At 52.0% G+C, this 19,981-nt stretch overlaps 2 protein-coding genes across 2 annotated transcripts in view; one reads left to right on the plus strand and one right to left on the minus strand.

Moving 5' to 3' along the window:
- Nucleotides 1–1,195: 1,195 nt before the first annotated feature.
- NKX1-2 (NK1 homeobox 2) lies at nucleotides 1,196–3,772 on the minus strand. The gene is made up of 2 exons (XM_059395953.1): nucleotides 3,559–3,772; nucleotides 1,196–1,929 (listed from the first exon to the last, which is right to left on the minus strand). Exons 1-2 carry the CDS (start codon nucleotides 3,770–3,772, stop codon nucleotides 1,196–1,198), a joined length of 948 nt encoding a protein of 315 aa, XP_059251936.1.
- A 14,015-nt stretch (nucleotides 3,773–17,787) lies between these two features.
- Nucleotides 17,788–19,981, plus strand: part of LHPP (phospholysine phosphohistidine inorganic pyrophosphate phosphatase) — a 114,792-nt gene continuing 112,598 nt past the window's right edge. The window contains exon 1 of the mRNA XM_059398771.1: nucleotides 17,788–17,976. Coding sequence (XP_059254754.1) covers nucleotides 17,852–17,976 — 125 coding nt within the window. The 5' untranslated portion in view covers nucleotides 17,788–17,851. The remainder of the gene's footprint in view (nucleotides 17,977–19,981) is intronic.

Consider the following 19,981-nt stretch of genomic DNA (forward strand, 5'->3'; position numbering starts at 1 on the left):
CTTCCCTCACACCCTTGACAACGTTTTGCATGTTGTGCCATCCTGGAGTCTCTCTGGAACAAGAATGGCTCTAGATGAAGCTCTAAAAATGTTGAGTTTGTGCCCTTAAAAAACAGTCCGACTTATGACTGTCATGTGTCCTAGGGGAGCTGTCCTCTCCCAACTCTGTTCTTTCTTTGGGAACCTAGGGAAATGCCAGGCCAGACCAATGAGAGTATCGAATACTGCAAATCAGAACAGGAGGCCTCAGGCATAAACGTCAAGATTTTAGTTGAACCACTGGTCCCTTCATTATCATTTCTAAGCATGTGAGGCCATTGCCTGTTGGTTAAAGTTGGTCCCAAAATCTGCCGGACAACCAAACCGCGCCTGCGTCAGCAGGTGAGTCTAGCCATAAAGCCGTTGCATTTCCTGGCAGAAACTTCTGGTCTTCTCCGAAAAGTAGGATACCTATTCTCTCAGGAACAGCCTGTGGGGAGTCTGTTTGGAACACGAATTGTGCTCAAGTCCCAATCTTAAGTGAAGATCTAAAAATGTGCAGTTTTGTGCATTTAAAAATAGTCCATTTCCAGCGGCCGTGTGTGCTCGAGGACCCCGCTTGTTCAGTATTCTGGAGGAATCGCTGGGTTTGGGCCAATAATCAAGTATGAAAAGAGAAATGATGTGCTCCGAAAGGGGGAAGCCGCTTACCCTCTGAGCGACCTGAAAGGTTCGAAGACTCCATCCTAAGTGTGAGCGACCCGCAGGCAGGAAGCCTGGCTCCCAGCATCCCCATCCCCGCAGCCGAGTTAGCCCTGCTCTTGGCCCTGCTCGGGACTAACCCAGACTCTCCGGGGGAGCCCCGGAACAGAACTGAGCCTGACCGAAAGTGAAGAGCCAGTTCCAGAATCGGGAAGGCTGCGCACAGCGTTCGTCTCCGGACACTTTTACAGACCGCAGAACCTTGGCCCCCCTGTAGACGGCGTGGGTTCAGGGGGTCTTCGCGGCGGGGAGGGGCGCGGCTGGAGCGGGCAGGCAACCTCTCCCTGCCCTCTGGTGGCGCCTTCCGACAGCTGGAAAGCCAGGGGCGCGCAGACAGCCGCTCACCACGAGGGGGCGGTCCCTGCGCGTCGGCGCCTTCGGTGGCAGGGGGAACCGCACCACCACTCCAATCACCCGTGAATCCCGACCAAGGGGGCCCCGAGAAGCTCCGGGTTCATAGATGCGGAGCGTAGAAAGGGGTCAGGTAGGAGGGCCCGAGGAAGGACGCAAAGGGGCCCCCAGCGGCTGCGGCCGTTGGAGGGAAGGAGGAGGCGGCCGGAAAGAGGACGTTGGCCGCCGCGTAGGAGGGGAAAGTCTGGAAGGGCAGCGCGCCCGGGCCGGGGGGTCCCGGGCTACCCCCCGCGCCGCCGCCGCCGCCGCCCGCTCCAGCTGCCGTCCCGGGAGCCCCGGGTTGGGGCGCGCCGCACCCCGCCTGTGCCGCACCGTCGGCGCCGGGGTTCTGCTTCTTCCACTTGGTCCTGCGATTCTGGAACCAGATTTTGACCTGCGTCTCAGTGAGGCTGAGCGACAGCGCGAGGTTCAGGCGCTCGCACACCGACAGGTAGCGCGTGGCCCGGAACTTGTTCTCCAAAGCCACCAGCTGCTCATAGGTGAAGGCGGTGCGCGCGCGCCTCGGTTTGGCACAGCGGGGCTCGGAGCGCCGGCGCCGGGGCCTCGGGGAGCCGGGCGATCCCGGGGATCCCGCGAGCCCACGGGTGCCCGGCTCCCCCGCCGCCAACGCCGCCGCCCGGGACTCGGGAGAGCGCGCCGGGTCCGCCTGCAAGCGCGCTGCCCGCTCCTGCGGCCGCCGCTGGCCCGCGTCCTCGGCTTCGTCCTCCTCCTCCTCCGCCTCCTCGGCCTCCGAGCCCTCCAAGGGGGACGCACTGCCCGCGCCGCGATCCGCAGCGTCTAGTGGAGAAGGGGAGGGTGACCAGAAGCCCGGAACGACCCAGCCCCTCCGGGTCGCCAGACCCCCTCCTCCTCTGCCCCAGAGTCCCTAGCTCTGCCCCTCTCTGGCATCTCGCCCCCACCCCCCCATCCTCCCGCGATCACACATCTCTCAAGCTCTTCCCAGGATTTGGGGATTAGGGGTGCGGTGTCCTCTTGCCCTTTACTCATTTGCTATCTAGTTGACGTCCAAGAAATGAATTTGGAATGAATGAATGACAACCCCCATTAAGAAAATACAATGACCATATTGGACAGTATTGGGCGGGTAGGATCACCGTACATTGAGACATCGAGATGTCAAGCGCGTTTAAGGCTCTGTATCCCCAGTCCCTAGAAGCCTATTTTGGTCTGGAACTCCTAGCAATTAAAAAAGAAGTTATTAAGCCCCCTTCCCCCCCCCCCCTTTAAAGTGAAATTCCCTCTTTCCCATCTTCTCTCTCCTGCCGTGTTAATAGAGTTTCAGATTTGTGCGGGACTGGATCGATAGATGTCATCTATTAAAGGTAAGTTTTAATCGAACAATATTAGGATCAGACAGGGAAAGGGGGTTTGAAGTCGGTACCTGCAAGCTGCGGGCAGGAGATATGCAGGCGCCCGTAATAGAATATCGATCATCGCTGTGGGGGGAGGGGAGGGCGGCCCCGCCGAGGGGCGATCCGAACAATTACCAGGCGGACTACCTGGCCCAAGCACAGCCGCCAGAGGCGCCCCGAGCCCCCAGACAATCACTGCCAAATTTGGGAAGGAGAAGCGAGGGGCCGTGCCGCATCCCGCTTCTCTCGGATTTGCGCCCCTGACTCTGCGTCCCTCTGGGGAACCTCGTGCCCACGCTCGACCCCGCAAGGATCCTGCTGTCTTTTGTTCGTCCTTCCAGACACAAACTCTCCCAGACGCTGCCTCGGTGGCCGCCAGACAGGAGTTAAGTGAAAACCTTTCGAGGAGAAAGGACCAAAGGCCTCCCATCACCCAGCCTCACCCCTGCTCCCGCCCCAGTCAGTGATTGGGTCTGGGGAGAGAGAGCAGAGCGCGTGGGCTAGCGGAATCTCGGCAGGTGTCTAGATGGTTGGAAGTGGGCCCTAGGTGCCTAAACCTGACCTCGCACTTCCTTCCAGACACGGACACACGAGTTAGCCTCACGTTCCTCATCCATAAAATAGGGGCAATATTCATCATGTTGTCTACCTCGCGGGTTCCGAAGTTTTCCATGACTCTTATCTCTGGTCTAGGCCCTGGCACGTGGTGGGTGCATTATATGCCCGAGAAATGAATGAGCCTGGATAGCCGTTTAGCTTCCAGGGCGAGCAAAACAGAGCTGTGATGCTTAGTGGCTTGGCCGGTGAGCAGGGACCGGCTTTGGTAGGCAAATCCTTGACGGAGGATGCTGGGGGCCTCTTTTCTGCCTCAGTTTAGTTCCAACACAGAGAAAAGACAACACTTTACACCTCGTCCTGTGAGTCTTCTCCCTTTGGTGAAGGCTCTCCTAACGGCCACTCACTCGGTCCCTGGTTGTCCATCCACCTCCCAACCTCCCTATCGCATCATCTGGGTTGGGGCTTTCCGGGACCCAGGGTCGCTTCGCATCCTTACCAGGGGTCTCCCGCTGCCGAGCTGAGTCCCCTAGGCCGGCGTCCTTCCCCGCTTCGGCCTCTGCCAAACTTTTCTTGGCTTCCCGGGAAGCAGGGCGCACGGCCGGGAGCGTAGCGCGGGTGAATTTCTGCGGATCCAGGATGTCCAGGACAGAGAAGGAGATCTTGTGGTGGGAGGGGGCCGCCTTGGCCCCGCCGTCCTGCCATGCCAGCATGCCCGCCGCCCGCGGGCCCCGCGGCGCGGGGTCCGGGATGGCAGCGCTCTAGCTTGCCTTCGGCTGTGGCTGGGCCGCAGCTCTCCAGCCAGTAGGAGGGTCGGAGCAGCCAAGTGGATCTGGGGAGGAGCACGCGGAGGCGGGGCTGGGAGAGAGCCGCGGGGGCGCTGCGCGGGGATTGGCACTTGCGCCGGCCAGACCCCCGCCACGTGCAGAGCTCGCTCGCAGCGGCCCGCAGACTGCCCGCACGGCGCTGGGGCAGCTCGCCTCGGCATCCAGGCGCCTGCGTGAGCCCGGTGCGCGCACCCGCCCGCCCATACATCGCCGCGGGCTCAGCGCGCCTCTCCCACAGGGACTCCCGATGTGCGCGAGCGAGGGGTCGCCGACCTTTCCATCCTGGGGATCCCCTCCCTCCCATATACACACTGACTTGGGCTTGCGTTTGTGACTTTTCCCTCGTGACTTTGAATTGGGGATATCACTGAGGCCAACAATGATTACTTGAAGGCAACGCTGTGCACATGTCCTGCCCCGCCAGGGAATCACAGGGATGGTCTCAGACCTCGTCACCTCAGACTTAAAAGCTCTAGTGTCCTCACGATTTACAGTTGACAAAGCCCCTTGGCTTGCGCGATCTCACTTGGTTCTCGGAGCATCCCTGTGTGGAAGGAGTGGCCTGGCAAGACTATTATCCCCATTTAAAGACAAGGAAATTGAGATTCCAAGATGAGAAGAGCATTGCCCAAGGTTACTGTTGACTGGCGACAGCGGCCGGATTGGAACCGAGAGGTCTTCTTGTCCCGGACCCCTTCCAGGATATCCTGCCATGTCAGAAATGGACGAGGGAAATTCTGCCCCTGAGTCCGAGGCTTTCCCTTCTGCCCGAGAATAGCAGGGGTTTGGGGGAGAGGTTCGAGCCCCCGCTAGGGTGTCCCGCCGCTTTGGGAGCCTTGGCGGGTTGCGGGTTCAGAGCCAAGTGAGATGAGCCCGGTGAGGGTGGCTGCTCCGCTCGAGGACCCCCAAGCACAGCCCTGTGCCCTTCGGTCGTTCCTCACAGCCAAGGATTCAATCATGTGCAACAGACGGGGTCTCTAGGACCCAGGTTGGACTTTTTACCACCACCACCACCCCCCAATCTACTTCTAGCCCCAAGAAGAAAAAAAAGGTTAAAAGATGCTTGTCTGGTTTGAATTTAAGGTCAGGGAACAGAGATAATGGATCGGGCTCCCATCTGCCCCTCCAGGTCCCCTGGAATGATGAACATCAGTCCTTGGGGGAAGCTTCCACCAGCCAGACCCATCTTAACATTCCCTGTTCCTTTTGTCGCTTGGGGAGCAGTCTGTGAGCAGTGAGCAAATTCTGAGGCTTCTTCAAAAACCCCTCTGCCCAGAACTTCTAACTCTGCTGTTTCTTTCTTCCCTGCCCCATGGGGCTTCCAAACAATGACTTGGCAATTAATATTGTCCAAGAAGGTAGCAGTAGGAAGAGGAGGAGAAAGTCGCTCATTAAAGTGCGGGGTGGGTGGAGCGCTGTTAATCCCATCTGTTATTGAAGGGAAGACCCCCAGCGCCCGTTCCTTGTAGCTTTTCTCATTCAAACCTGTGGCCCCTCCTGGAGGCGGCCCCTGGATTCCCTGCGGACTTTAAAGCCCCGCCGAAATGCAAACCCGCTCTGGTCTAAAGCTATGATGGATTGTGCTTTTACAGGACAGCAGGAAGGGAGGGGCCCGGCTGGAGCCCCCTGGCCCACCTCCCCAGAGGGAATGCACGCCGGGTGCAAACCAAAGAAAGAGGTGGCTCTGGAACTACATACACAGAGGCACCCAGGAACTTGGATTGCAAATCACAGAACCTTCCAGAACAGACGCCTAGGATAATTTGCTTTCTGTTTTGAGGACTTTTTCTTACCCAGATCGCCCTTTTTTTTTTTTTTTTTTAAATTTAAGTTTCCTTTTCTTTTTCCTTCCCTCCCCATACTGAGCCCTGGTCCCTTTTACTTTTTGTCCCCACACACATTCATCTTTCTTCCACATTTAGGTCTTCCGGGTAGAAATAGATCTCCCTAAGGCTGCTCCAGAAGGGATATTTGTGACCTCCCACCAATGGGTCTTGTCTGTTCTGTTAGCAACCTTGCAGCCATTTTCCTGGGAAGTTGGGCTAGCCTTCCAGAGGCACCCTGTACCCAAGCCAGAGGGACAAGGAGGGCGGCCAAGAGCAGCCCCAATCTGGGTCATTTTCATTTCACTGCATAAATTGCCTCGAACAATTTTTGTTTAAAAGATAGGAATCACCTTTCCTTTGAGGTCTACGGGTGTTAGACATAGAAAAGGAGCAGCAAAGGGAGAAAAGCAACAAATCAGGGACAAAACCCAGAGTACAGAAAGGCCACGCTTTTTAAGACTCAACCTTTAAGAACTTCCTTTAGTTCTTTTTAATTGTTCTTGCCCATTATCCCCCCCCCCCCCATATCTGATATGCATGCTCGACGCAGCCCAGGTTACTGTGTGTGGCTTCTGGAAATAGATGACGCAGAAGAAACATCAGAGTGTCTCCCATCAACACTGAAGGGATGGAAAATGCTTCCTCTGACTCACCCCACTTAGAAGTCCCCCACCCAACAACTAGGCAAAAATTACTCTCTTTGGTGAGGGGAGGTAGGGTGGGAGGGGGCTTAGGGAGTCCTCTTTCTGGCCACCTGCTTTGTAAATAACCAGGAGCTAGGAGACCTCCCATAGGTACAGTCTGGCCCATGTTCACTCACTAACATCCTCCTACGTGTATTTACACCCGAGGTGTTCCTATATAATAAATACATCCATATCCAGCAAGCCACCTTCCCTCTGTGCCTGGAGTTGATTTGTTTTTTCAACGTGGGCATTAAAATTCTGCCCGAGTGCTGTCTTTAAATTGCTTTGATGCTAGGTGGGTTCCAACCCTGACCTGTCCTGATGGCAAGCGATGGCTGTAACAAGCTCGGGATCAATATTCATAGCGGGTGTCCTGGGCTGATAACACTATCCAAGACAATGTTCGCTATCGGTGCAGACAGCTGAGATATTGCGCCATTAGGGATGTTGTGTTAAATAACCTGATCCATTTCTGGGGCTATTTAATGAATTTCACAGTTTAGATAGTATCTTTAAGGAGAAGGCAAAGGCTATTCCGGAGGCACTGATGCAAATCGATGGTGCCAAGCTTCCCAAGCTATTCCACAAACAAAGTGGCCTATAATTCCAGCACAGCCTTGAAGAGCTGCTGCCGGAGACATGAACAGTGTGAATACGGAAAGAATGTGCTGTTTGTGCAGAGGGAGACCAATATTGTGAGCCGTGTCAAAGCACCTTAGATAAAATCTTATGTTTCTGAAGTAAAATAAGCAAATTCTCTAGGTAAAACCCTGCAGTCAGGGCCAGCCCCCTGAGTAGGACAGGGATGCCAAACAGACAGCTTCATAAGGCACAGCTTGGTGACAAAGGGAGAGAAGTCAACCACAGGGACAGTCGTGTGGGCAGCCTCAGCCAGCTTTCCCCAAGATGTATTTCAACTCAAAAATGGGTCTGCAGAATGGGAAGGGGGAAGGCTCTGGTTTGTAAAAGAAAGCTAGAGATCCTAGCAAAATCGGGTGTTAATGTTTACTTGACTCTACACCCCTGGTTGCCCCACAGAGTACATTTACAATTAAAGGCTAGCCCTAGTTTCCCACCAGGGCTTTGAACTCGGCTGCCAAGCCCAGCAAGTATTCCTTTTAAAAACACACCTCTCAGAGGCTTTGATTTGTGAAAGCTCAGAAGGTAGCCTTCCCACTAAACCCCACTGCAGCCATAAGAGAAGTGGGTACTCAACACATTTTGCTTTAAGAAATCAGTATTTCTTCTTGGAAATCAACAGGTTAAAAAAAATCAAAAATTTTTAAGTCTACTTCTTTGTCTCAGAAATGTGGAGAAGGATCAAAGAAGGGGGTAAAGCAGCGATTATATTGATTAGTGGAATACATGTTAATTCCTTCTGATAATGACAATTAATATGACTACCAGCTGTTCTTTTTGAGGAACTTGCTCTGGGCCAGGTGCTTGGCCAAGCTTTTTGCTCCTTTTGGGTTATTTCATTCACTCCTCCCCCATAACCCCATGGAGCAGGCACTGTGACTGTCCCCAAATTGCCCACAACCCCAGAGCTAGGAAGTGATGAAGTGAAGATTTGAATCGGAGCAGTGAGATTTCAGAACCTGCTTTGGGGAAAGTTCTGACCCAGAGAATCACATTCTGGCCCCAGGGTGAAATCTAATTATAGACATTTATCGAATGACTTTCCTTCAAAGTTACACAGAGAGCTGGGATGTATAAGAGGACCTGCGGGAAAATAACTGAGCCCAGCACTGCCTTGGGGGTGGAGGGAGTACCGTGGTGCCTGTTTGAGGATCCGGCTCCAGGAGCTCTGATGCTCAGTGTTTTCTAATGTTTTAAGATATTCCTGGGAGGAACCCAAGACAGGGGAATTGCCCATGAACCAAATTGCTCCGGGCATCTAGGAAAGTAGAAACATGTAATTGGAAGAAGGAGAATGAAAGGGAAAACGCCAAGTGACAAGCTGAGGACATATGGGGAGAGAACTGGTGAGGGACAGGGCTGGCAGGAGCAGGGAGGGACAAGAGCACAGTCTGGGCTATCGTGGACTGTGAGCATGGAATGCCGTGTTAACACCCTTTCCAAGGGAGACACATCAAGCATAAAGATAAGGAAGCAAGGTGGGACTTTGCAAGCATATGGTGCACCTGCTTCCTTGAATGCAGGTATGAGCCATTATTCGTAGGCAGTTTCCTGTAAGGCAGGTGTCAAAGCCCTCTGTTCCCCCCACCTGTGTCTAAATTTCATGCCTTCAGCGTCTTTTCCCTGGTCTCCCTGCCTCCAGCCTTGCCACCTTCAGGCTCTTCAGCTCCTGGGTATGCAAACTCCAGCCCCCAGGGGGCCAGGCCTGGCCCAGAGGAGCACCATCAGCCAGAATGCTGGTGTTCAAGGACAAGAGCGTGCTGGGGCTCCACATGCTGGGGGCTGACCTCATACGAATGCTGATCAGAGCGGCCGGGTCTGCACACTGCCCAAAAGTAGCTGGGAAGCTGGATTCAGATGTGGTAAGTCCTAAGTTTTAAACCCTGGCAACCGATCCCAAATGTTGAAGGAAAGAAAAAAATCCATCAGAAACATGTCTGTGGGGGCGCCTGGGTGGCTCAGTCAGTTAAGCATCCGACTCTTGGTTTCGGCTCAGGTTGTGATCTCAGGATCTTGGGATCGAGCCCACGTTGAGCTTCATGCCTGAGGATACTCTCTTTCTAACTCTGCCTCTGCCCTCTCTCTCTCTTTCAAATTAATAAGTCCTTAAAAACAAAACATGTCTGTGGGTCCCATGTCTGCTGCCTTCTCTGAGCTCATGGCAGGCGACCGCACCTGAATCACTGCTCGCGGCATTTCCACAGCTGCTGTGATCCATCCACAGGGGGAAGACAAAATGCCTTAAATTCGAATGTGAGTTTCTTTACCATCCAACCCCACTACCTGGGCAGCCCTGGTCCCTGCACCGAGTTGTTCCTTGCTAGATGTGTGTGGGTCTCCTGCCCAGGCACGCTGCCTTCTCAGAGACTCTGCCCTGCCCCTGGGGCCTGGTGAGTAGGCAGTGGGCAGGCTAGTGGGGGAGGGGAGAACTCCCAATCCTTGAGCGGACCCACTCTGGGCTCCCCAAAAGCAGTCAGCTCAGCCAGGTGAGCTGGACGAGTCAGACCACAGGATTCTGATCCCAGGAGTCTAGCCAAGACCTACAGGCCTGTTTCCTGCCCGTGGTGGGTGCTTGAGCTCACTGGGCAAGAAATATAGAAATGGGGTGACTGTTGTGGGGCCACACGGGCACAGAAGTAATGAGGAAATAGAGACTCGGCAAGAGTTGGGGAGCAGAACATAACAGATGTGCAGAGCAAAGCGGGGAAGCTATGATAGGCACAGGCAGATGGGCGAGCACCAGTGGCTGCCCGAGATCCATTCTTCCAGAGACCAGCTGGGCGGCTGCTTCTGGGTTCCCGGTGAGCTTCTGGGCATCCTTGCGACCCTTCTGCCTCATTTTGATGCGAGCTACGGTTATTAGTCAGGGTTTTCCAGGGAGCCAGCACCAGTAGGCTGAATGGATATAGAGACACAGAGATAGAGATACATTGAGATATGGAGATTTTTTAAATCAGGAAGTGGTTCATGCAGTTATGAAGGCTGGCCAGTCCTAAGACCTGTAGAATGTGTGTGTTGCTCTGGCAATGTTCTCTCCATCCCACACCTGCCAGGGAGCCTACTTTCAGGTTCAAGTCTCCTGTGTTCACATGCTCCCAGCCCTGCCCAGGCTGACCTGGGCACTTCTTCCCACAGGGCACCCCGCCTTCTGGCCAGCCTTGCTAAGCATCGCTTGCTTTTGCCTGATCAGCACCCTCACCCCTTTTCTGTCTTCAGGTGACCCCATCTCACCTTCTTTCCTGTATGGGACTGCCATGCGGGGCCCCACCTTGCCCTGGCCCTGGGGTGGGAGTGGGATCCTGCAGGACCGGCCCTGCTCTCTCCCCTGCAACACTGAGCTGGGGCTGCTTGATCTCAGCAGTAGTGCCTGATTTTCACTTCGGAGTTGCTGGTTCTAGTGCTTTCTGAGGTCTGGCTATCCAACATTTTTTTAAAAGATTTTATTTACGTATTTGACAGAGAGAGATCACAAGTAGGCAGAGAGGCAGGCAGAGAGAGAGGGGAGGAAGCAGGCTCCCCACTGAGCAGAGAGCCTGACGCAGGACTGGATCCCAGGACCCTGGGATCATGACCTGAGCCGAAGGCGGAGGCTTTAACCCACCGAGCCACCCAGGTGCCCTAACCACATTTTTTTTTAATTCTATAAATCATCTTACAGCCTTCCCAATGCTTGTCATGTCCCCTCCCCTTTTGGAATTCAGTAAGCCGGGGCCGAGGAATGCCGACTGGTGCAGCCTTTGTCATACTGTATGGGGTAGAGACTGTCTGGTCCTTGGTCTTTCCTAAAGTCGGAACCCACACTGGGGTGCCTGGGTGGCTCCGTTGGTTGAGTGTCTGATTCTTGAATTAGGCTCGGGTCATGATCTCAGGGTCATGGGGTCGAGCCCTGTGTCGTGCCCTGCATTTAACAGAGAGTCTGCTTGAGATTCTCCCTCTCCCTCTGCCTCTGTCCCCACTCTCACTCTCTGAAATAAATAAATAAGTCTTTAAAAAAAAAAAAAGATTGGGGGCCCACGTAGCATTTGTCTCTGTGCCCATTAACACCCTGGCATTGGCCAATTGAAGTTTCCAAAGGAATAAATGATGGCCCAATAGCATAAACCCTGAGTAAGAGGGTTTGGAAACCCCATGCTGTAAGAGCTGGTATGGGCTCAGCTGAAAATAACAATATGATTCAGAAGTGTTCAGATAGGCGTATGGGTTCATAATGGGTCTTGCTTCCTTAGGGGAAATCCCATGCATTTGTGGAACGACTTTGATGCTTTTAAGCAGGCCGTGTACCCTGGACAACCACACCTTTCACAGAAGAAAACAGTCGTGTAGAAGGGATGGGAGGAAGGAGATTACTTCGTCTCTCTCACCCAGCTTGGGGCGAGCAGTGACTGCCCTCCCCCAGCGGAGGCCATAGGGTGCCCCGGCCGCAGGTCGGCGGGGTGGGGGGAGCGGGTAAAGCTCCCACTGATAAGTTCAAGTTCTTTGCTGCTTTCCCTTACTCCTGCTCACACCTTTGGCTGTAATCTCTTCCAACGAAGGACCTCGTGTGAGTGCGCCCATGGTCTGATGCCAAGTCCTCATAATTCAGCGTACTTATGTAAAACTGCTAACTCCCCACTCGTGTAACCAAGGAGCAGGCGGCTTCTTGGCCAAAGGGCATCATTGCCGCCTGGCCCGTCAGTCCCTCTACCGACCATATGCACGCAGCGGCGCAGCTGCTGGAACGTGTTCCTCTACAAAGTGATCTCTTTTTAGGAAAAAAAAAAACAAACAGGATCACAGAATACCAGAGCTGCCCTGTGCATGCGAGGTCATTCTAGGAATCTAGGCTCTTGTTACTTGAAGCGTGGTCTGGGAGCAGCAGCCATTGCCACCTCCCTGAGGGCTTGTTAGAAATGCAGAATCCTGGGGTGCCTGGGTGGGTTAAGCCTCTGCCTCTTGCTCAGGTCATGATTTCAGAGTCCTGGGATAGAGCCCAGCACCGGGCTCTCTGCTCAGCGGGGAGCCTGCTTCCCCACACTCTCTGCCTGCCTCTCTGCCTGCTTTCCATCTCTCTCTCTGTCTCTCTCTGTGTCAAATAAGTAAATAAATAGATAGATAATCTTTAAAAAAAAAAAAAAGAAAAGAAAAAGAAATGCAGAGTCTCAGGCTACCCAGCTGGCTCAGTTGGAAGACCACACAACTCTTGAACTTGGGGTTGTAAATTTGAGCCCCGCATTGGGTGTAGAGATTACTTAAAAATAAAATTTAAAAAAAAAGGAAAAGGAAAAGAAATGCAGAATCTCTTTTCACCCCCGACCCCCTGAATCAGAATATAGATTTTAGTACGTTCCCCCGGGAAATTCACACGTATCGTAAAGTTTGAGAAACGGTGATCTCGATCTGGAGACCAGCAGCATTGCTTGGGATCCTGTAAGAAATGCAGATTCTCAGGCCCATCCCAGACCTCCTGAACCAAAACTTGGTTTGAGTAAGCCCTCCAGGTGATTTTAATGCGCATGGAAGCTTGAGAAGCACTTTTGGACTGATGGCTCCTTACTGTCATTTCTACTATGGCCCACCTCACACAGAAGACCCCTTGGCCCACCCAGACCTCACTTGGTCTGGTCTCACTTTCCAGGGCACACAAACTTTGATACGAATAGAGCGCTCCCGTGGGGGACCATAATTTTGCCTACACAGTGTCTCTTCCTTCTTTTTCTTATCCACCTGGACTATGGAAACAAAATGTAGAAGACTGGGTGGCTTCTCCACAACAGAAACCTAATGCTCCCAATTCTGGAGGCTGGGAGTTCAAGATCAGGGGACCCGGGCAGTCGGGTGTGGCCCAACTTCTTCCAGGTTGCAGACTGCCCAATTTCTTGCAGTGCTGTCACAGAGTGAAGGATGAGCAAGCTGCCTGGGTTGTTTTGTTTTTGTTTTTAATGAGAGAGAGCATGAGAGGGGAGAGGTCAGAGGGAGAAACAGACTCACCACTGAGCAGGGAGTTTGATGCGGGACTCAATCCCACAACTCCAGGATCACGACGTGAGCTGAAGGCAGTTGCTTAACCAACTGAGCTACCCATTTTCAGCATATGAATATTTTTGAGGACACAAACTTTTAGACCTTAGTGCTCTTGTAATAGTGCCCTACTTTTTCCTGGGAGGCCCTCCCAAATTCCATGTGTGGTAAGAGAGTGAACACCAGCCCTGGTAGGGCGCCTGGGTCAGGCTGGATCATCAGAGTACCTTTTCCCTCTGAACACAGACATGAGGAATTCGGGGGCTCTGATACAAGAGGGCCAGAGTTCTTTCTGGGAGTGTCAGACCAAGTTGAGGAATAGGTTCCTCCCCATGTGGTTTACCTGGGACTCTGTTGGCCTGACACAGCTCTCTCTCCCAGCTGCCTGGAGAAAGCCCAACCACACACAGAGAGAAGGAAGCCAACCCACAGATGGGGCAGAGCCAAGAAATGGAGAGTCGGAGAGCCTAGACCACCACCATTTAAGCCTTGGAACCAGTCATGCCTGAAGCCATCAATTGCTGGCCTATCTATTACGGGAGCCAGAACATTCCCTGGAAAGTTAAGCCGTGTGAGATTGGGCTTCTGTTACCGGTGATGAAAAAGTCTTAGCTAATACAAGCAAATCTAGAAGGATTATACGACGTCTATATACCAATAGAAGATTGAATGGATTCACATTGGAGTGGAAATTCAGACATGATTTATAGACTTATAATCGTAAATATAATGGGCCCAAAGCTCTGCACATGAGAGTGTTAATTGAACTAGCTCTGGCCCAAAAGATATAAACAAGAATCTATTGGATCCAGATCAAGATTTGGGGGAAGCTTCTGCTTTCCTGGTGCAAGGGCAAGACTCAGCTGCCACACGTCCTTTGTCCGTTTCCTTCCCCTTCCTCTCGCTCGAGATGCAGACACAATGTTTTAGGGATGTAGAAGGCACCTGGAGCTCATCAGTGTGAAAGCCTCACGTTAGTGATGGAAGGGCTGGAGATGGAAGGAGTTTATTTCCTGATATCTCCGGAAGCTATGGTACCTGTCCAGGCCTGCCTACCTCTTGACCTCCTGATACATGAGAAAATTATCTCAGTTTTGTTGAGCAACTATAGTTGCGTTTCTGATTCATGCAGCCAAATGCAACTCTAATTTATGTAATGTCTTTCACCTGTTATATCCAAGCAAAGGTCACAGACTTTTGGGCTAAGTCCAAGACCATTAGTGGCTCACAATACCACGTTTCACCTTGGACCAATGTCATTCTTCAGATGAGGAACCCGAGTCCCTGGATTCACTTCCTATTGCTACTGTAACAAACTGCCACAAATGTAGTAGTTTAAAGCAACACAACTTCATTAGAGGCAAGAAACACAACTTCTAGAGGCAAGAAACCCTAAAATCAAGGGGTCGGGGGCTGAATTCCTTCTGGAGGCTTCAGAGGAGAATCCATTTCTTTTCCTTTTCCAGCTTCTAAAGGCTGCCTGCATTTCTTGGCTCACAGCCCCCTTCAAATTCAAGGCTAGCTGTGCAGCATTTTTTAATCTCTTTCTCTTCCTCCCTCCCTCTTTCTCTCTCAGCTCCGCTTCTGTTGTCATGTCCCCTTCTCTGACCCTGACTCTCCTGTCTCCCTCTTTCCCTCTAAGGACTCTCGTGATCACACTGAGACTATTTGGATCATCTAGGATAATTGCCCATGTCAAGATCCTCAGCTTAATTCCACTTGCAAAGTCACTTGTACCAGGTAAGGTAGTACATTCATGGGCACCAGAGAGAAGGATGTGGACACCTTCTAGGAGCATTGTTTTGTCTCCCATAACCTTAGATATAGAAAATGATTTGCCCAAGGTCATACCTGGCCAATAGAAGAGGGAGAACCATGGGTAGGCTCCCCACCACTGACAGAAATGCCCTTGCTTCTCCTCCCTGGCTGGAAGCTGCAGGCCGGTCATTCTTCAAGGTCCATAGCAGGCTGTCCCTCAGCTCAGAAACCATTGCTGCCCTCTGTAGTTAAAAGAGCCCATCCTCTTGGCTATGTCTATGTCACTCATTGGCACTTGGCACACATTCGGTCAGCAATCTTCAAAGTGTATACCTTGTTTTCTGCAGTCTTGACTCAAAGGCAAAGATCACACCCTAGACTTTTTGCATTCCTGGACCCCTGAGCCCACAGAGCGGACAGTTCAATACGTGTGTACAGAGCACGGCGTTCATGGCAGATTATCCAGATCGACTCACTTGGCTCCTGTACCATAGAATCTGGACGGCTAAAAACTGCATTTCCCAGAGTCCCTGGCAGGTCGGACTAGGTTCCACCAAGCTGGACATGGTGAAAAGCAAGGTAAGTGGTAGCCACAGGTGGAGAGAATCCGTCAGGAGCACAGTGGTGTGTGGATTTGGTTTTGGGGGGCCTGTACTGTCAGGTCCCTGGTGACTTGAGAGCCAAGTACCCCAGTGAAACAATGCTATTGGGCATTTCTCAGAGCTGCATGGTACTTGAGCTTGGTTCTTCAGTTCCCTTGGACATCTGTAAGCTTCTTACTGCCTGGGGTAAACATAGCCCTTTAGTTGGTGTGGTTTCTGTTTTTTGCAGCTAAGACCCATGGCTAATTTTTTTTAGGTCTAATATTCTTTTCTCCCTCAGTCAGATTGTAAATTCCCAAAGGGCAGGAACTACATTTTACATCCCTCCTATAAAATCAAGAGTACATAGTTCCCCAGTAAACTTAGCAACACAGTATGCATAATTTATTGAACTGAGTTAAAATTCTAAGATTCTGACGAATTCTGTATTCTGTCTGTGGCTGAAGAACCTAAAATGAACATTAAAAAAAAAAAGATTTTATGTATTTGACAGATACAGCGAGAGAGGGAACACAAGCTGGGGGAGTGGGAGAGGGAGAGGGAGAGGGAGAAGCAGGATTCCCACCAAGCAGAGAGCCTGATGTGGGGCTTGATCCCAGAACCCTGAAGGGAGACGCTTAACAGCTGAAGCACTCAGGCACCCCTGAAAAGACCATTCTTTTTTTTTTTTTTTTTAAGATTTTATTTATTTATTTGACAGAGAAGTAGGCAGAGAGTCAGGCAGAGATAGAGAGAAGAGGAAGCAGGCTCACTGCTGAGCAGAGAGCCCGATGTGGGGCTCGATCTCAGAACCCTGGGATCACAACCCAAGCGGAAGGCAGAGGCTTTAACACACTGGGCCACCCAGGCGCCCCTAAAATGGTCTTGTTTTGATGCCTTCAAGCTAAGTCAGGCCTGGAGGAATCTGATTTTTTTCAAATGTGTTTCTTTCTTTTTTTAATTTAAAAATTCTTATTTATATATTATTTCAGAGAGAGAGCTAGTGAGCAGGAGCACAAGTGTGCGTGGAGAGGGGCAGAGGGAGAGACACAAGCAGGCCCCCACTGAGCAGGAAGCCTCAGGAGGGGCTCCATCCCAGAACCCCAGGGTCATGACCTGAGCCAAATGCAGACGCCTAACCGACTGAGCCAACCAGGCACCCCTCAAGTTTCAACACTTGGAAAGGCCAGAGGGGCAGTCAAGGAAACTTTCCTTTTCCTATCAACTTCTATTTATTGCAAAAATGAGGTAACATTAAATGGATTGTAACAATTCATCCAAAATGTCACTGGCCTAACACACTGCAATGTTTCCATTTGCTTCCCAGCCCTATTCCTACCATCCTTAATTTTGCAGGGCTGTAGTCTACATTACTGCCTGGTAATGTAAAATTTACTAGTTTTGTGGTCTGCTTTCTCATATGTTGTAACACAAGCAGTTTCCATGTTGTTACCTAGTTTTCATTTTTGGTGGCATAATATTTCTTTCTGCAGCCATGTTACACTTGTTTGTACAGTGACTTTTCTTCCGGCTTGTTCTGCCGTGGTACCTTACACTGCCCTCACCGTCTTTAGAATCACTTCCCTAGCATCACTTCCCAGGCGTGGGATTATCAGGCCAATTGGTCCAACTATCTCCATTGCTTTTAGGGCCGTTCACACTCAGCAAAAAGATGAGGACACCAATGAAGTACTGATATCTTTTTTTATTTTTTTAAGATTTTTATTTATTTATTTTGAGAGAGAGAGAGACAGAGTGAGAGAGAGCATGAGAGGGGAGGTCAGCGGGAGAAGCAGACTCCCCATGGAGCTGGGAGCCCAATGTGGTACTTGATCCTCCAGGTCAGGCCTGGAGGAATCTGATTTTTTTCAAATGTGTTTCTTTCTTTTTTTAATTTAAAAATTCTTATTTATATATTATTTCAGAGAGAGAGCTAGTGAGCAGGAGCACAAGTGTGCGTGGAGAGGGGCAGAGGGAGAGACACAAGCAGGCCCCTGCGACCATGACACAAGACACAAGCAGAGACTCTGCGACCATGGCCTGAGCCGAAGGCAGTTGCTTAACCAACTGAGCCACCCAGGCGCCCCAAGAAGTACTGATCTCTTTAATGCTTGCTACCTCTACAGGTGCCTCCTTATCTTGATTTGACTTGTTTTGGTTTTTAGGGAGACTATTTCCCAGGGGCTTAATGTTTTGTTTTTCCTGCCTCTTGTCCACTGAGCTCTCCTGGGGAGATGGCTCCCATTTCGGGGGCGTGTGACCCAGGAACGGAGAGGCGGCACCCGGGAATCCCGGTTTGCGCCCCTAGGAGCAGGGTTTGCACCCGGCCTGCCCCACTGGCCCCGCCCCACTGGCCCCGCCCCTCCGGGCTGCACAGCCCAGGACTACACTTCCCAGGCGCCCCTGCGCGGCGAGCCCGGCCGCAGTTCCCCGCCGGAGGCTGGGACGCGCGGAGACTGAGGTACCCGGCAGAGCGCGATGGCCTCGTGGGGCGAGCGGCTGGCGGGCGTGCGCGGGGTGCTGCTCGACATCTCGGGCGTGCTGTACGATGGCAGTGAGGACGGCGGCATGCCGATCCCTGGCTCCGTGGAGGCGGTAGCGAGGTGAGTGCGTCCCGCCGGCCGCGGTGGGCGCGAGGCTCCGCGCTCAGCCGGGTCCCACCGGCGGTTTCTGGCCGCTGCCGGGGGCGGGGCTGCAGCTCTGGCTCCGCCCCTCGCGCTGGAACCACCCCCCCCCCCCATCCTGGCTGGACCCCCGCCGCCCCGACCCTCAACTTCCCTGCCTGACCCGGCAGCCCCTGACTTCCTGTGGCGGCTGAGCGCTTGGGATAGGGCTGGGCAGACTTGCAATGCGCTGTAAGGGCACCGTCCACACGGATTTCCAAGACTTAGTGACAAATACGGAAAGACCTTGCTTTATAGGGATAACATGTTGAAGTGATAATAATTTGATTACGTTAAATAAGATATGTTAGATTCCACCTGTTTTTTACTTTTGCTAATGTAGTTACCAGAAAACTTTAAGATGTGCTGACATCATTTGTTGGGGGGGGAGGGGAGGAGAAGGGCGTCTTGCCCACCAAATCTCGTGCACAGAAGACCACGCAAGGACCACGGTTGGCACCATTGGACTCTCCGCCTTGTAATTGCCATTGGCAGGACAGGCCAGTGCTGCCATGATTTCAGTGGGCAGCCAGGAAGGGCTAATTGCTCCGGACTTGGCTTCCTAGACTCACTGGTGGGAGGACCCCGGGTTAGTTGCCTGATCTCACTAGGATTCAGTTTACCTACCTGTGGCTGGCAATTCAGTGAGCCTCTTGGTCCTTCTCAGGGAGCCCACCCCACTGGTCTGTACAGGAGCCAAACTGTCCTGTGTAGCAAAGTTGGAGGTGTTTGAGAGACCAGGAACTCAGAAAAGGGAGGCATAACCGCAAGGAGAACATGGGAAGGACACCCAGTCCTAGGAGACTCCTAAGGGCCCCGGGAGCCTCATTTCCTGAAGTCCAGGTTTAAGTTCTACCCTTTGCCTTAGTTCCTATTTACCCTAAGGCTTCAGATGAACTCTGTCATAAGCAAGAACATTGTGCATTGGCATCTTTTTTTGTTGTTAGTTCATTCATTTTTATTGCCAACTAGGATTAGATCATATCAGTACATATATGCATTGGCATCTTATGAAGCCAAGAACATTATGGGAGTGCAGCAGAGGGCATTGGCTGTATTTTGGGGTTATGTGTACCTAGTGTGGGGAAGCACGAGGCCACAGTTTCAGGGCCATGAATGAGGCAGACAAGTCTTCATGGGGCTCATGTCTGTGAGGGAAATGGACAGTAAACTTGGATGCAGACAAGTAAACGTAAGATTGGCTGAAAAAGGGACAGAGGGGAGGTTGGACAGAGAGGGCATTGGACCCAACCAGAGGGTATGAAGGGCCGTCTGGACGAGGCACGGAGGAAGTGCATTCCGGCTAGAGGGAACAGCAGCTGCAAAGGCCTAGCAGCAGAAGAGAGCTTGGCACATTCATGTTCAGGGAACCAAAGAGAGGGAGCATGGCTAGAGCAGGAACCTGCCGCGGAGAGGTGCCTGGATTTTATTCTGAGTGCAGTGGGGAGTCACTGAAGATTCCGGGCAGGAGTGTCGTGTGATCTGATGTATGTTTTAAAGAACTTGAAATGTGAAAGGTGAAGCTGTATAAGTACCAAACAAAGACAGAGATTTCCTTTGAAATCTTGGAGTAGAGGACCTTTATAATTATGCCCCTAAATCTAGAAATCAACAGAAAAAAAAATCGACAGCCTAATAAAAAATGCACAAAAGTTATAAACAGTTCACAAGGAAGAAAAAGCAAATGAGCCCTAAGCATAGGAAAGATGTTCAGCCTTAGATAAGAGAAATGCAAATTAAAACTGGGGCAAGGAGCCTTTTTTCATCAATATGAGAAAACTGGCAAAAATGCACAACTTTGAGGGGTGCCTGGGTGGCTCAGTCATTAAGCATCTGCCTTCTGCTCAGATCATGATCCCAGGATCCTGGGGTCAAGTCCTGCATCAGGCTCTCTGGTCAGCGGGAAGCCTGCGTCTCTCTCTCCCACTACCCCTGCTCGTGTTCC

This window comes from Mustela nigripes, chromosome 4, assembly GCF_022355385.1.
Source record: "Mustela nigripes isolate SB6536 chromosome 4, MUSNIG.SB6536, whole genome shotgun sequence".
Classification (NCBI taxonomy): Eukaryota; Metazoa; Chordata; class Mammalia; order Carnivora; family Mustelidae; genus Mustela; species Mustela nigripes.